The sequence below is a fragment of the Acanthaster planci genome, linkage group LG10 (assembly GCF_054643075.1).
Source record: "Acanthaster planci isolate LZ-2023a linkage group LG10, COTS_SCS, whole genome shotgun sequence".
Taxonomy (NCBI): Eukaryota; Metazoa; Echinodermata; class Asteroidea; order Valvatida; family Acanthasteridae; genus Acanthaster; species Acanthaster planci.
In genome coordinates this window covers 14,051,561-14,069,651 of record NC_141786.1, presented here as the reverse complement: position 1 = coordinate 14,069,651, position 18,091 = coordinate 14,051,561, and the positions used below count along the sequence as shown (strand labels likewise).

The 18,091-nt window shown below is 42.7% G+C and overlaps 1 protein-coding gene across 1 annotated transcript; it reads right to left on the bottom strand.

Annotated features, from left to right (window-relative positions):
- Positions 1–19: 19 nt before the first annotated feature.
- LOC147797845 (succinate dehydrogenase cytochrome b560 subunit, mitochondrial-like) lies at positions 20–17,858 on the bottom strand. Its single transcript, XM_087141952.1, has 6 exons — positions 17,702–17,858; positions 11,781–11,837; positions 9,969–10,067; positions 4,705–4,766; positions 3,263–3,426; positions 20–1,929 (listed from the first exon to the last, which is right to left on the bottom strand). The coding sequence occupies exons 1-6, from the start codon at positions 17,716–17,718 to the stop codon at positions 1,825–1,827; spliced, it is 504 nt and encodes a 167-aa protein (XP_086998078.1). The 5' UTR covers positions 17,719–17,858; the 3' UTR covers positions 20–1,824.
- Positions 17,859–18,091: the final 233 nt, after the last annotated feature.

Genomic DNA, 18,091 nt, shown 5'->3' with positions numbered 1-18,091 from the left:
AAGAGTTGTGACTCAACAATTCAATCTTTGACATTTTATTCAATTACATGTGTCTTTAATTCATTACATTTATAAAATGCAGTTCTAAACAAGTTTTCATAACAAGACAAACACCTCATCCATGGCTACAGAGAACACGTCATCATGTGGCAGTCAATAAAGTTTTGAAGGTTAAGCATATTGTATAAATGCATAAACATGCAAGCATGTTTGTAAAAGAATCACAATGATTCTTGTATGCACATTCCCATGGCTACTATTGACATCACCGCACATGTAGGCCATGTACATGTACAGTATACGGTATGTCATCTGCTCAAACTAGAAACTCCAGCAGTTATTTACATGTGCATAGATCGCACGGGATCCATGTAAGTTTATATTAAAGTCCAGTAAAAGCATCAGCAAAGGACCTAGTCCCTCTATGCTGCTATCAAAGTTAACAGCTGTCTTCTACACTTCACATCATTTTTCATTTCAATGAAAAACAACATGCAAAGACACAAACCAAACCCAAAAAGTGTCTCTAAAATCTTCATTTGGAACTGTCCTGACACTCGATACTTTCATACCAGTTTCTCCCTGCACTTCTTTTCCCCATATCTGTGTGCTCCACAGTATTCCTGTACTTCAATGAAGCTGGATATCTGCCTTTGTCTGTGGGCTACTCTGGGGGGAGTTTAATACATGTCTATCTTTGGACTACTGTGCTCTTATATACTGTACAATGTGATTCACCATTTGGCCAGTCCGTTACATACCAGGAATATGCATCTTTGAATCATTAAGCATTACATAAAGGCATCACCATTTCAAACGTCTTGATACAAGTTCACGGTATTTCACAAAATGTGCAATGTCACCTGTACAGATCAAACTAAAATCTTCTGGCTAACCTACATGTACGATCATTTTCTGTGTCCTACAGATAGGACCTTTCTAAAGGCCGATTCATACTATGCCTGAAAGCGAAAATCAATGTGAATTTGTGACATCGGATCAAAAATGCATATTATAAATTAGCAAAGTTGAACATATTTCTACTCAAGCAAAATTTTGCTGCAAATTTTTTGTGATGGCAAATTCGCTTTGCTTTCACATTTCCCTGAAATATGAATCGGCCTTTACTGATTCTTTTCTCACTATTACCAATGCCATCTAATTCAAATGCAAATGAAATTTTACATGCATCAAAAACACCATCATGGAGGAAAGAGCCATAAAAAAACCAAAGAATCATTTTTTTTAATACAACAAAAACAATACACACGCCAAAGTGTTGTCATTAACTTTTTGATATTTTGAAATTCTTTTCTCAAAGTATCCTTTTTGTTTAATTTCCTCTCCATTCCTCAGTAATAAATGTCAAAATGAAAAAGGAAATAATTGTTATGGAAAGTGATAAAAATGTGATGATGTTGAGAACACAGTTGGGCATATATCACAACGGCCTAAATCAACCCATATCACTTTATCAAATGTTTCAGTTTCCTTTTCATACACTTGAACATGGGACACATGCAATGTGTACATGTTCAAGCGGTGTTTATTACTTTCATGAAAAGTGACTCATATAAAAAAATAAAAGAGCACATTTCTGAGAAACCCACAGCAATTAAACTTCCTTATAATTTTTTTCAAAATCATGCAATTGTCTGCTTTAACTGAAGAAAACACTGAAACACAAATGATGAAAGTATACTGCACTTACGGACAGCCATCTTTGTTGACACATTCAACGAGAAAGCATAACTATGAAATCTACATGTACACATAGCAGCCTCTACATTGCATCTTACTATGTTACATGTGTTGATCAAAGAATTACCAGAGTGCAAGTGCAAGGGCAACAGCTATAGATGAGCACAGCACGGCATAGCCAGTTGTGTACATTGATTTCATGTCCATACCTCGGCCAGTATCCCAGATCTACAAAAAAATGTTTTCAAATTAAAAAATCAAGGACATATTTCAAATTTCATAGAGAGTTAACCACTTATCAAAAGAAATTTACTTTCTGTAATTCTTTTACTGCAAGAACAGTCCTGAAAGAAAACCATGAAGGCATAGTCAAAACTAGCCACTGCTTTTAAACCCTAACCTTCCCAAGTTCTCCTAGTTCCTCTTTGCAAAATGCAGAAATTTGGAGGACTGAGGTTACTTGGAAGTTGAAGCATTGGAGGACTTTGCAGAATTGAGGTTACTAGGGTTTTTTGCCCCAACAGGAATATGGAGGATCAAGGTTACTAGGCTCAATGGAAACATGAGAATTTGGGAGGATTCAGGTTACTGGAGACGTGTTAAAAGATGATTTTGGAGGATTCAGGTTACTAGGGACTTGTGCTAAAAGATGGTTTCGGAGGATTCAGGTTATTTGTATACACATGTATATGTACCTCATAATTTTGCACTTGTCAGGCTACATGTACATGTACACGTATGCACAATTCTCCACGGAGCTTTAGCACACTGACCTTCAGAAATTCACCCTTACAATTACCGGGAAATCAGACACCCCCAAATGCATGAAATGCAAATCAGACATTCCAGTATTTACACAGTGGCCCAGGACAGTGACTTATGACTGGCTCTGTACTGCACAAGCAGGGTGAGACCCTGAAAGTGACCCCACTGCATTCGGCAAAAGACAGCCGGTGAATTACAGTCGTCAGCGGATTGGGCAATTTTCCACAGTGGTGTGGTCAATGTGTTTTGTTTATTAAAGTGTTAGCATAATGTGCAAAGACACTTCAAAATATCAGTTATTTTCTGAAGCTACATCTTTGTTTTTTAAATGTCAAACTGAGACATTCTTGTCATTTCATGGTTTGGTATAACAATGGTTAAAAACCACACTGGAGAATTTTGGAAGATTCAGTTAATGGGCCTTTTAACAATTCAGTATTGGAGGCTTCTGCAGGATTCAGGTTATTTGCTAGAAATACGGGGAAGGGGGTTAGGGGTTATTAATCCTCAAAAATCTTCAACTATAAGTGAGTCCAACGGCATATTCTCTGTACACCAATCTTCATGGAACATCAAACCCAATGCACACAATGTAAAGAAAAAGTGACTGGCTCTACATGCCACCATCACTTCAAATCCTCTACAACCTTCAAGTGGAAACTACAGCAACGGCTTGGGTTCAGTTAAGGCCAAAAGATTACTTTTAAACATTAGGTCTTGATCATGTCTAAAAAATACTCTTCAATGTAAAGGTACATTTAATGTAATAGATGCCAATGTATATTTGTTAACTCACCATATGGCGTATTCCATTCATGTAGTGATAACAGAATGGCCAGACAACATACAATTTAGTCAGGAACAAAAGTGCTGCTCCATATGACCATGACTTGACAATCGCAAGACTGGATTCAAAACCACCAGGAAGAAAGTTTGCACTAAGCCCAAAGACAGCAAGTCCTGCAACAAAAGGATGGTGTGATCAGTACAGTTTTATTGGAACATTCAAGGTTTCAATTGATGGCATGCGTGCCCTGTATTTCATTTGTCCCATGATGTCACATGGCACTGACATTGGCTAATTTCCTGAGAAAGTATGATGAAATTTCTCCATCAAAATACAGCTATATATTATGAATTCAAGATAAACTTATGAATGTTGGTGAAATCAAGTAAACTGAGTCTGAATACGGTTTCCATACTTGCAAAAATTAAATGTGCAACTGAGGGTATACATGTACATGTACTGCGTGTACATATAAACTGAGAAAAATAACGGCCTTACGAAAACCAAATACAATGTATTATTCACATAAAAGTATCAACTCTTACAAATGAAACGAGGTTGTTTCACCCATTAAAGTTCTCCTCAAAATAGGCAGACAGTTTCACTTCCTGACCTCAGTGACCTGTTATCGTACGACTGGTGCAAAATCGTAAAACCTGCCAGCTTATATGGCACCAGTGCTTCAATAGTTCAGCTGACAAAATGATGACATGATATTTCTGCGACCACGGTGACCATGCCAACAAATTTCAGATTTCCTAGCCCTCCCTGTTTGCTCAAGCTGAACTTATTTCTAACATCTGAATTGAATGCTTTCAAACTTCTCATTTCAAACTTCTTAACTTCTCATTTTCTCACATTTATGACAAATTTACAATTTCCAACATGAAAGTCTCCCAGAATTTTGTCACGTGGTTCCATAAATTCTGCATGGCAGTATATATGTACATGCAATATACACTGTACATGCACACAACACACATATACTACACCAGGTAGCAACACTTAAGGACTGTATATTCTCACCATTCAGTTTATGAGTTACACTTGAATATCAATTTTGTGTGTGAATGCGAAGCATACATATGCAGAAACCAATTCACTGGGTGGGTGCCCTTGAACACATCTTCCACACTGAGGACATGCATGTACAATGTTTAACAGAGATTCTTAAGTGACAATTTTCCCATTTGCTGAAAACGAAAGAAAATGCTTTACTTTTCTGATCTTCAAAGAGACAGAAAGCCTGATTTTGTTTTCCCACAAATGAAAAAAGCCAGAATTGTTGCAAGTTACCCACAAGGCTTCGTAACACACGTGTGTCCTACACATAATACTGAAGGGGTATGTGCCCTTCCTAGTGCTCTGTAAAAGCTGTTGGGATAAGCAAATACCCACATGTGAACATGCTCACAAACCACATACGAGCATACTGCGTGGTGTATGCTTACCAGCATAAACTCCAAGTCCTGTGAAACGATGTGAACCTGACAGCAGTGCAGGCAATGGAAACCTGGCAGAGAAAAAAAGTAATATAAACTCTCTTTTTTTTTTCAGAACATCCATGTATAATCGAGGAAGAGCTCTCCTAGGATTTTGACTCACTGGATAGATTCTTGGCATTCCCCTCAAGACAATGAGTAATAAACCACTGAATACTAATACAATTGGAACCTACATGTATGTGTCCTGTTTGACCCTTGCTACCTTCAGTGAGTGGTTGCATCTACGATGGTGAGTGTGTGTTACTTAGCTACTATGGTTGGTCGGGGGAGGGCGGTGAGTGTGTGTTACTTAGCTACTATGGTTGGTTGGGGGAGGGCAGTGAGTGTGTGTTACTTAGCTACTATGGTTGGTCCGGGGGGAGGGCAGTGAGTGTGTGTTACTCAGCTACTGTGGTTGGTTGGGGGAGGGCGGTGAGTGTGTGTTACTTAGCTACTATGGTTGGTTGGGGGAGGGCAGTGAGTGTGTGTTACTTAGCTACTATGGTTGGTTGGGGGAGGGCAGTGAGTGTGTGTTACTTAGCTACTATGGTTGGTCCGGGGGGAGGGCAGTGAGTGTGTGTTACTGAGCTACTATGGTTGGTTGGGGGAGGGCAGTGAGTGTGTGTTACTTAGCTACTATGGTTGGTCCGGGGGGAGGGCAGTGAGTGTGTGTTACTGAGCTACTATGGTTGGTTGGGGGAGGGCAGTGAGTGTGTGGTACTTAGCTACTATGGTTGGTTGGGGGAGGGCAGTGAGTGTGTGTTACTTAGCTACTATGGTTGGTCAGGGGGGAGGGCAGTGAGTGTGTGTTACTTAGCTACTATGGTTGGTCAGGGGGGAGGGCAGTGAGTGTGTGTTACTTAGCTACTATGGTTGGGTCAGGGGGAGGGCAGTGAGTGTGTGTTACTTAGCTACTATGGTTGGTCCGGGGGGAGGGCAGTGAGTGTGTGTTACTTAGCTACTATGGTTGGTTGGGGGAGGGCAGTGAGTGTGTGTTACTTAGCTACTATGGTTGGTTGGGGAAGGGCAGTGAGTGTGTGTTACTTAGCTACTATGGTTGGTTGGGGGAGGGCAGTGAGTGTGTGTTACTTAGCTACTATGGTTGGTTGGGGGAGGGCAGTGAGTGTGTGTTACTCAGCTACTATGGTCGGTTGGGGGAGGGCAGTGAGTGTGTGTTACTTAGCTACTATGGTCGGTCCGGGGGGAGGGCAGTGAGTGTGTGTTACTTAGCTACTATGGTTGGTTGGGGGAGGGCAGTGAGTGTGTGTTACTTAGCTACTATGGTTGGTTGGGGGAGGGCAGTGAGTGTGTGTTACTTAGCTACTATGGTTGGTTGGGGGAGGGCAGTGAGTGTGTGTTACTTAGCTACTATGGTTGGTTGGGGGAGGGCAGTGAGTGTGTGTTACTTAGCTACTATGGTTGGTCAGGGGGGGAGGGCGGTGAGTGTGTGTTACTTAGCTACTATGGTTGGTTGGGGGAGGGCAGTGAGTGTGTGTTACTTAGCTACTATGGTTGGTCGGGGGGGAGGGCGGTGAGTGTGTGTTACTTAGCTACTATGGTTGGTTGGGGGAGGGCAGTGAGTGTGTGTTACTTAGCTACTATGGTTGGTTGGGGGAGGGCAGTGAGTGTGTGTTACTCAGCTACTATGGTGGGCCCGGGGGGAGGGCAGTGAGTGTGTGTTACTTAGCTACTATGGTTGGTCAGGGGGGGAGGGCGGTGAGTGTGTGTTACTTAGCTACTATGGTTGGTCCGGGGGGAGGGCAGAGAGTGTGTGTTACTTAGCTACTATGGTCGATCCGGCGGGAGGGCAGTGAGTGTGTGTTACTCAGCTACTATGGTCGGTCCGGGGGGAGGGCAGTGAGTGTGTGTTACTTAGCTACTATGGTTGGTCGGGGGAGGGCGGTGAGTGTGTGTTACTTAGCTACTATGGTTGGTTGGGGGAGGGCAGTGAGTGTGTGTTACTTAGCTACTATGGTTGGTCAGGGGGGGAGGGCGGTGAGTGTGTGTTACTTAGCTTCTATGGTTGGTCCGGGGGAGGGCAGTGAGTGTGTGTTACTTAGCTACTATGGTTGGTTGGGGGAGGGCGGTGAGTGTGTGTTACTTAGCTACTATGGTCGGTCCGGGGGGAGGGCAGTGAGTGTGTGTTACTTAACTACTATGGTTGGTCCGGGGGGAGGGCAGTGAGTGTGTGTTACTTAGCTACTATGGTCGGTCCGGGGGAGGGCAGTGAGTGTGTGTTACTTAGCTACTATGGTTGGTTGGGGGAGGGCAGTGAGTGTGTGTTACTTAGCTACTATGGTCGGTCCGGGGGGAGGGCAGTGAGTGTGTGTTACTTAGCTACTATGGTTGGTTGGGGGAGGGCAGTGAGTGTGTGTTACTTAGCTACTATGGTTGGTTGGGGGAGGGCAGTGAGTGTGTGTTACTTAGCTACTATGGTCGGTCCGGGGGGGAGGGCAGTGAGTGTGTGTTACTCAGCTACTATGGTTGGTTGGGGGAGGGCAGTGAGTGTGTGTTACTTAGCTACTATGGTTGGTCGGGGGGGAGGGCGGTGAGTGTGTGTTACTTAGCTACTATGGTTGGTTGGGGGAGGGCAGTGAGTGTGTGTTACTTAGCTACTATGGTTGGTTGGGGGAGGGCAGTGAGTGTGTGTTACTCAGCTACTATGGTCGGTCCGGGGGGAGGGCAGTGAGTGTGTGTTACTTAGCTACTATGGTTGGGTCAGGGGGAGGGCAGTGAGTGTGTGTTACTTAGCTACTATGGTTGGTCCGGGGGGAGGGCAGAGAGTGTGTGTTACTTAGCTACTATGGTCGATCCGGGGGGAGGGCAGTGAGTGTGTGTTACTCAGCTACTATGGTCGGTCCGGGGGGAGGGCAGTGAGTGTGTGTTACTTAGCTACTATGGTTGGTCGGGGGAGGGCGGTGAGTGTGTGTTACTTAGCTACTATGGTTGGTTGGGGGAGGGCAGTGAGTGTGTGTTACTTAGCTACTATGGTTGGTCAGGGGGGGAGGGCTGTGGGGGTGTGTTACTTAGCTGCTATGGTGGGGTCGGGGGGAGGGCAGTGAGTGTGTGTTACTTAGCTACTATGGTTGGTTGGGGGAGGGCGGTGAGTGTGTGTTACTTAGCTACTATGGTCGGTCCGGGGGGAGGGCAGTGAGTGTGTGTTACTTAGCTACTATGGTTGGTCCGGGGGGAGGGCAGTGAGTGTGTGTTACTTAGCTACTATGGTCGGTCCGGGGGGAGGGCAGTGAGTGTGTGTTACTTAGCTACTATGGTTGGTTGGGGGAGGGCAGTGAGTGTGTGTTACTTAGCTACTATGGTTGGTTGGGGGAGGGCAGTGAGTGTGTGTTACTTAGCTACTATGGTTGGTTGGGGGAGGGCAGTGAGTGTGTTACTTAGCTACTATGGTCGGTCGGGGGGGAGGGCATTGAGTGTGTGTTACTCAGCTACTATGGTTGGTTGGGGAAGGGCAGTGAGTGTGTGTTACTTAGCTACTATGGTCGGTCCGGGGGAGGGCAGTGAGTGTGTGTTACTCAGCTACTATGGTTGGTCCAGGGGGAGGGCAGTGAGTGTGTGTTACTCAGCTACTATGGTTGGTCGGGGGGAGGGCAGTGAGTGTGTGTTACTTAGCTACTATGGTTGGTCCGGGGTGAGGGCAGTGAGTGTGTGTTACTTAGCTACTATGGTCGGTCAGGGGGGAGGGCAGTGAGTGTGTGTTACTCAGCTACTATGGGTGGTCCGGGGGGAGGGCAGTGAGTGTGTGTTACTTAGCTACTATGGTTGGTCCGGGGGAGGGTGGTGAGTGTGTGTTACTTAGCTACTATGGTTGGTCAGGGGGGAGGGCAGTGAGTGTGTGTTACTCAGCTACTATGGTTGGTCAGGGGGGAGGGCAGTGGGTGTGTGTTACTTAGGTACTCGGGTGGGTCCGGGGGGAGGACAGTGAGTGTGTGTTACTTAGCTACTATGGTCGGTCGGGGGGGAGGGCAGTGAGTGTGTGTTACTTAGCTACTATGGTCGGTCCGGGGGGAGGGCAGTGAGTGTGTGTTACTGAGCTACTATGGTTGGTTGGGGGAGGGCAGTGAGTGTGTGTTACTTAGCTACTATGGTTGGTCCGGGGGGAGGGCAGTGAGTGTGTGTTACTTAGCTACTATGGTTGGTTGGGGGAGGGCAGTGAGTGTGTGTTACTTAGCTACTATGGTTGGTCCAGGGGGAGGGCAGTGAGTGTGTGTTACTTAGCTACTATGGTTGGTCCAGGGGGAGGGCAGTGAGTGTGTGTTACTTAGCTACTATGGTCGGTCCGGGGGGAGGGCAGTGAGTGTGTGTTACTTAGCTACTATGGTTGGTCCGGGGGAGGGCGGTGAGTGTGTGTTACTTAGCTACTATGGTTGGTCAGGGGGGAGGGCAGTGAGTGTGTGTTACTTAGCTACTATGGTTGGTCCGGGGGGAGGGCAGTGAGTGTGTGTTACTCAGCTACTATGGTTGGTCAGGGGGGAGGGCAGTGAGTGTGTGTTACTTAGCTACTATGGTTGGTCCGGGGGGAGGGCAGTGAGTGTGTGTTACTTAGCTACTATGGTTGGTCCGGGGGGAGGGCAGTGAGTGTGTGTTACTGAGCTACTATGGTTGGTCCGGGAGGAGGGCAGTGAGTGTGTGTTACTTAGCTACTATGGTCGGTCCGGGGGGAGGGCAGTGAGTGTGTGTTACTTAGCTACTATGGTTGGTTGGGGGAGGGCAGTGAGTGTGTGTTACTTAGCTACTATGGTTGGTTGGGGAGGGCAGTGAGTGTGTGTTACTTAGCTACTATGGTTGGTTGGGGGAGGGCAGTGAGTGTGTGTTACTTAGCTACTACGGTTGGTCCAGGGGGGGGGGAAGGACCCCTGCAAATAAAGCTACATGTATGTCCTGGGCTTCCTTATTGTCACTTATCAGGACAGTTTATTTACTTCTGCGCTCATTTAGTGGTATCTCTTAGCAGCATGCCGTTTTGAGATAAGGTTTGCTGATCAATGCATAAAGGGTAAAAGCCAAAAAGTCATCAGACTGCTACAAACTGTAATTATCTTTCCCTGCAATAATTATTACTCCACTTAATTGCAAAAAAAATGTTTAAATGAGGCTATCATGATTAGCCCAGTAGTTGCTGTAATATTTGATTGGCGAAACTATGGATGGGGCATGACTTGTGGGCAATTTCTCTCAAAACAAAAAAAAAAAGAAAAAAATATTGTTACATGTACCTGTAAATGGTGATGTGTGGTGACACTGGACGATTCAATTTCTCATTTTTCTTCAAGAATTTGTTTTGTTCTTCTTTCCAAGTGCTCACAGAAGAAACACTGGAAGAAAAAAAACAGGTAGATGAAATGCTTACATGTATAAGGGAAAGATAGAGCATTGCAAACATAGATTCTCAGACAAAAGAAACCGATTTTTGATTAAAAATGTGCACATGTGACTGCATCTCCTAATGCTAGTCTTGTATTTAGGGCACTTTTTGACTAACCTTTCACAATTACCATCGACTAAATCACATTTAGAAAGAATCCACTGAAATGAGGATGTGGATGTACAGTACATGTATGCAATTACATACATGTATCTGCATGACTTTTGAAAGTTCTTTTCTACCAGTAAATACAGTAATAGTGTTGACTGCTGTGATGTGAGATGACATTTTGAACACCCCTGAGCATACATAGCACCCTCGGCTTTGCCTCGGGGCACTATGCATCCCTCGCGTGTTCAAAAGCTCATATCCTACTGTACATCACAGTGGTCAAAATTTTCTTTGGTCACACCTGTGTCTTAACTATGTTGAGGCTGCGGGATTTATCCAAAGAAATGAGCTATGAATTTCAGACGTTGCAAAGACGATAGCCCTACTGTCAAACTGTATAATTAACATAATAGATGTATATGTAAATGATATCATCTCCCTTTCTTTAATTGCGTAAACCTTAATGTGAAAGCAGTGTGGGCATCAGTGAGTACACGTTCACTTCATGTAGTCTGGTTAGTGGTACCTTATACCAGTATGCTCCAGGGACAGGAATGAGTCTGTTATATCAGCGCGACCACTGATTGAATTTCTGGTAACTATGCACATGACATATCATTGGTACCATGCAAAACTGACTAAATGAGTGACAACGGCCGCTCTCTAACTTCTCGAAGCTCTTCTGTCTCTTGCGCATGAACATGCATGTGCAATTGCCAGAATGAAACGTCTCATGGTGAGTGTGATATGCAAATATATTGCCCTGTCATGTAATAATTCTGGGCCAATGAGTGGACAGTTCCAAGACAGAGGTACAACAGACCATAATGTACATGTAGCACTAGTACACATGTACATGTACATGTATTTTCAGAATTCATACTAACATTATTGACTTCAAAGAACACTGGATACTATACAAATTGTACAGTTGAAAGCGAAACAGAACAAAAGCATACATGTATAAACATTCAAGTCTTACAACAGTCTGATCTTAATTTTAAATACTGCACATTACACCAGCATGAGCTCCTGACGAATCTGTGGTTGTAAGTGTCATAAATCCAGCATTTGTTTCACATGGATCTCTGTCATGATAAGCGATCCTAAATAAGTTCACTGACACTAGAGCACTAATGGATAGCGTGAACCAGCTTTTGGATCACTGATTGCGATCCATATCTGTGTGAAAAACAGACCTCAAACAAATCCTCCACTGCTCCCATGGCGAATTTAAGTCTTGGTAACTGAACTGGCAAGGTGCGTAACATCCCATATAAAATACGAGTGCCTGGGGCTATACCTTCCTAAACCCTGCAAAGTCCTCTGAAACTTTGTGGTTGCATTTGAGGGGTCTCAATTGTTAAAGTTATATTTCATGTTTTTACATTTCACTACTTTCTAGCTGTCCCAGTGATTCTCTAACTGTCCAATACAATATTCTGTCTGGTGAACCAGTATGCTTGGTTTCAACTCATTTACAAGCATTCTCATACACTGTCAAAAGGAACACTCCAACAATGCAACGTGTGTGTGTGTACAATGTACTTACTGCTTAGTCACACAGGGTGTCAGTCGCTTCAGCAATAGCTGGCTACAGCACACATTCCTGAAATGTCAAAGTGACAATGACTTTTAAGATCTTGCAATCTGTCACAGTAACAAAGCACAGCGTATATCACGCATCCTGGTGGTATCAGCTTACAAGTCACATGGTAAAGATGGTCGCGGAATAAGAACAATATACCAGTACCATCCTCCTGCCTCTGAAAATGGTTGAGCCGAAATGTGGAGCAAGCTTTGCCATTGGCCCACCCAATGCATGTGCAATGTAGTAAACGAAAATGGCATGAACGGTGCGATTTTCGTCAGGTGGAAATGAAAGATTGGTGAGTAAAAATGTTAGACTATTCAAGAAATAGCTGCAATTGGTCTCATGGTCTAAAATTCCTATATGAGCATTTTCAAGAGCTATACATGTAGGTACCTCATGTTTGCTCTCGCAAGAAATTGTACAAAAAGTGGTGTTCAAGCTGCTGGGGCTGCACTGCACTAACTCCAGCCCCATTGAAAACAGTGTAAAGTCAACCGAATTCAGAGACCCAGCTGTGGGCAACCGAAGTCCCTGAGGCCTCCTAAAAAAAAAAAAAAAAAAAGAGTTTTCGGATCCTTCTGATTTTGACTGATTTTTTTAAAATTTTAGTAGATTAAACAATTATATTTTTAATTATCCACTAAAATCAAACTCAATTCCTAAAAACTGAATGTTCTCAAGTTTGTCGACAACCATTTTTCAAATGACATTCCTCCACTTTCTCAGGCCCTCTGGTTGATTTCTCAACAGTATTTCTTCAGCTTTGCCCAAATTTTACCGGGGCGGGGGGATCATTTTACTGAGGGCAAAGATGGGACTTTAACAAGTGGAGCATTATGAATTTTTGCAGGGGAGAGGACCGAAATTTACCCTAAAATAGCTCTGGATGATCGAGGCTACACCCCCTTGTGCCACTGTACAGGGGACTGGGAGTTATAATAGGCTGATCAGAGCAAGTGCAATAAGACGGACGTGCACATGCATTTTAGTCAGTTGTTTTTCAGAAAGAATATCCCCCCCCAAAAAAGGAATCAACTTTAACAAGTCCCCCCCCAAATGAGGTTAAAATGATTTTTTTTCATGATAAACATTAATATTTTTATGGTCACATTGACGCCACCGCACTCCCTCCCTCACAAACACATTTCTACTACCCCGACAACTGCTTCCAGTGCATGTAATATGTTGTCCACATGACGTATGAAATAAGAGACATGCTGTAGTTGGTGAACATCATCAACACACCATACAACCAATAGTAATTTTTCTTTCATTTGAGGGCGAAAGGAAACTGAATAGAAAGAGATGGGAGCCACATTGTAATTGGTGGGGTTGCCATACTGCTGACAACATACATGTAGACCATTCAACTGATGTGACCTGGTGAGTTAGACGATAGATGGCAAACTGTTAGATGACACGAAAACTTCTGAGTTTTTGGGAGAGACTCATGACACAAACTCTAGTATTTGTGTCTCTAGGAAAATTTGCAGAAAAAAAGGTCATTTATTTCTTTTACACAAAGACACATAAATTAAGAGTACAGGATTAATTTCCAACATTTTGGGGTCTTTTACAACACTTCTGAACATGGACAAACGATATGAGTGACCGCTGGCTGTTCAATAGCGTGGCCATCTTTAAACCAATCACTGAAAGATTAGTAGGGCCCAAGTTTTCCCATGGGAAGTTCACAATGTCATGGCCAAGATTTGACAAAAGACCTCTGGAGGGCTGGACGGCATTCCTGCACGCATAATACATGCATTTTCAGTTGAACTCACTACTCCACTCACTTATATCAACACAGTAGTTTTCAAACATACACTGGCCCATGATGTTAAATTGATGGAGTTTGCATGTTCAATGAGTCGAAATCAGTGGAAAACACAGCACTTGTCACTGTCATCAATCTCTGAGTCATGATGTCATCATCGGAGGTGGTGGTGCTCTGAAGTGATGTTGTGTTCTGGTGCAGGAGCATGACTTGGATTAAGTTCAGGTGGAGAAATCACACAAGGTTTCTTTGGTTCATTACATCAACAACACACCAAAATGCTTTTGTAAGTGTAGCAGGGGCGGATTTAACTTAGTATTTTTCTTTGTACTGGATGCAAAAGTCCATGCACTGTAAAATAGTAGCACCCCCCAGTCTACCCATCCTAAAGTTGCATTGTGGCCCCCCTCCCAAATCGTTTACTTGATGATGTCTCAGTAAGCAGGTCAGCAGCAGGTGGAGTAACACACCTATTTACTACCACACAAGTTCTGCCCTGAAAGCTCAGACCTGGCAATGGACTTGGTAGTTAACACTTGAGTTGAATTGATCTGTAACTTTTCTTAAGTGCTGTGTTTGTTTGTTTTTTTGGATTGGTCTTGTTTTTAGTTTGGTTAAGGTTTACCTTGATTTTGTGGTGGTTTTCTTTGGTCTAGGGCTGGTCTAATTTATTTGAAATTAATTTTGTTCATATTTCTTCTACATTTTAAGTTTTATCGGTACTTGCGGAATTGTTTTGGTTGATTTTCAAGTCTTTGCCTAAATTTTTAAATCTGATTTTTGGTTGCATGTCCTACACGGTCCCGTTTTGCTTTTTTCTAGTTCTGTAATTACTTCTCTCTTTAAAAAAAGTTTTTTGAGAAGAAATAAAAGATTTTGTTGAAACCAAGTTTCAGCTTCTGCATCCCAATTTTTTTAGATTTCTTGTAACTCCTCCCTTTTATCCTTTTGAAAGTAATTTTTTTTGCGAGTTTCCAAAGTGTTATATTTTCTTTGAGTCTCTTTTTTATTTTTATCCTTATTTGAAGCGTGCCATTTTTCCAGGTTACATAAGCACTGATAGTGAATACAATGTAGTTCCTGTAGACACTTGCTCCAGACTGCAGCACTAGGCTTGTACATGTACATACATGTATGTTCAGCAAGATGAGAAAGTAACAAGTATTTTGGGGAAGAATTCCATATACGAAGTTCACTGTAATATCGCGTAATTACTACAAAAGTATCCTTACTTTGATCGCTGAATGAAGACGACTCCAATAGGCATTGAAGAGCTGAACATCATAGGACAGAAATGTGGAGTTTTGGGCACACTTTTGGAGCTACACATGGACCAGGTTTACATCGACAGGCGGCCATCTTTGCTTCTGAAGAACATGGCGAATGCGCACGACGTGTGCACATGAACAGAATCATATCCGGAAAGAACCATTGTGTAACAGGGGTTGGGCTGCCACAAGCATTGAGGTAATTTTATGCATGAATCCGCAACACGAGGAGTGCAGAGGGCCGTCATCTGTCTGGATGGACTCTCTACACAGTTCACGAAACGCCGCGCAATGTGCCCTACTGTACATGTACAATTTTTACTTGGGGGAAAATAGTGCGTGTTTTGCGACAATTTTTAAGTTGGAGGATTTGGTTAGAAGGAAAAAATGGGCCCAATTTCTTTTACAGACAGTTTGTAAGTTGGACAATTTGTTTAGAAGGAAAAAATGGGCCCAATTTCTTTTACAGACAGTTTTTAAGTTGGACAATTTGTTTAGAAGGAAAAAATGGGCCCAATTTCTTTTACAGACAGTTTGTAAGTTGGACAATTTGTTTAGAAGGAAAAAAGGGGCAAATTTGTTTTAGAGAGTGCTTGTCAGTTGGAGGAGTTTTTTTCTATATTTATACAGAGGGAAGGGGAAAAGGGAGCTGAAACCTGTCTTTAGATTATTGTGTGGCTATCTGCGCTCTAAAATGTGAGGGGAGGCTTGTACAGGAGAATAACATCCTTAAGGATTTGATTGAAGTGGTCTACTCCTGCATGTCGGCAGCGCCACATGTACTGGTCGCTTCCACTGGTGTGGATAGTCACCTCTCTCACCAATTGCGCGTAAGACTCCAATTCTCGCTCATAGTGCATGTATTGCTAATGGATGAAGCAAGACTCCACCTGAGTTCTTATACAGCACTGGACTGAAATTCCTTCTTTCGTACGGCCGACTGCATTTCTACTTGTTCTTTCTCTCTTGGTTTACATAATACGACGGAGATAACTCACGTCATACAGTCAATTGTGCTCAGACATGTACCTTACCTAGTTGATTTCCTTTGGCACAACCTACTTATATTAACAACGGATAGCCACATTTATTTATATTTAAATATTCTAATTTATACAAATTTTGTGAATAATTACATATTCAGTTCCATAAATATTTAATTTTTTTAAATATTAATCTTGACCTCATCGTGACCTCTCCTTAATTCAACCGTAACTTTATATGGAACATATCGACTTCCTCCGGCAACAAGCGCTCGTGTGGCGTGGTCAGTTAGACTGCTGTATTTTATACCTAACAGTTCTCTTCATTGCAGGTTTGATTCCCCTTTACGACACAATTTGGATTAATTTCTCCTAAAAAGTGAACTTCGTATATGGAATTCTTTCCGTATTTTGCTGTTGGATGTCACATGTTGATTGTAATATCAAGGGCCTTATGAATATTTATTATAATCTCTTTTTCTCAAAATGTCAATCCAGTTTTTTATTTTGTTGGCCTAATTGTAAAAGCCCCACACAGCCACTTTACTTTAATATTTGTTGAAAGAATGAAATGAAAGAAAAAACCTACATTGAATTACTGTTCTTTGAAACATATAAGTATTAATTTATATGTTTAATATGCTTTGCAACATGTCAACTCATCCCTCCATATGTGAAGGCAAAACGATTTGCCAGGGAGTGAGCAAATGATAAGGAACATGTTTTTTCTAAGTGTCTGTACTTCTCCCTGCATGCTCAGTTGTCAGTGGTTCACGTGACTTCAGTCATACACGAACAGCAACTTTGAAACACTGTAATCTGAAACTTCAAAAGACACTGTTATGAATATTAAATACCCCACAATGTAGAATTTGTATCTTGTAAACTAGGCCTAAATGCATTAACTATAGATATTTATGAGTGCAACTTACCGCTAAAGCTTAAACTTTTAATACAAATTTCTCGTTCAGCGGGGAGAAGAGAAGATCTTCAGCAAGTCTAAAGGTATTTTACATCACTCGAAGTTGTTTACATTGTGCAGCGTAACACAGAAGGTGAGGATGCAAAAACAGGGCCCCTTGAAATCTGGGCCCCCCATGATACACCAACAGAGGGATTTCACATTAGCGCCATCTGCACATATCCGCATCAAAACCGAGGATCTCTGTGTTGAACTTTGTCGCGCATGCCTGCGGAGTCCACACAGTACATACAGTATCCTGTTTGTGTGACGCCACTCCAGTTTAAACCACGCCCACTGCACAAGATACAGGACCATTGCAGGTATGTTAGTTTGCGGTAAATTGCCATTATTTTCTCTTTTGATTTTACATGTACGTGTCGATTCATCATGAAAGATTCTTCCACAAAAATTTGCAGCATGATAAGTCTTAATTTAACATACCTTATGTATTTTGTGTCTTGATTCCTTACTCTCAATCGTCTGATCATATTAAGAATTGAAGCTGAGACATACAGCCTAGTTTTCAAATGTGGAAGTGCGCAGATCGATGCTAAAAATGTTGTACTATTGGGATCCCTCTATTTTCTATGACATGTATGAACCTCTCTGGAGCTGCTCTTTCCAACCATGGAGCCTACCAGACTTGTTGGGCTTGGCTTATGGTACACTTTTAGTACTGTAGCGTTATTATTTCCTTGTGTTTCTAGGCACACACTTTTACACATACATATTTCTGAATAACTATAAAAAATTAGTAGCACGCCCCTAACTAAACCTCAAGTTGGTGTGGTATTTCCTGATGGAGGGCCTGGCTTTGCCAACTAATATGATTCAGATTGTTTAGTGCTTGTAAATAAGCTACCGAACTAAATCAGAGGTTTACTCGCCTTAATCTCCATGCCATCCTTCAAAAAGGTTCAGTGTTTCGTTACACAGTCGCTGGGCTTCCAACTTTCATGACTTTATGCAAGCTGGCCGAGGTGCGTCGCGTTCATACATACGTTGTCCGGTAACTTTGGTTCACAGAATGACAACACTTGACGGAAATCGTCGGGTAGAATGGTACACTGACTATAGGGTGCCATTTACAAAACCTGGATTGGTTCCTTAGGCGGCCGCAGTTCTAGCTCGTTTCTGTTAGGTTTGTTCCTTTCGGTGAATCGAATGCACCACAGCACAGGTACATGTATATGTTGTCAAATACTATAACGTGAAATGCTTGACTGCGAAGGCGGGAATAACATGCACCTTGTATAAGTGAATGGTTGGCGTCCATT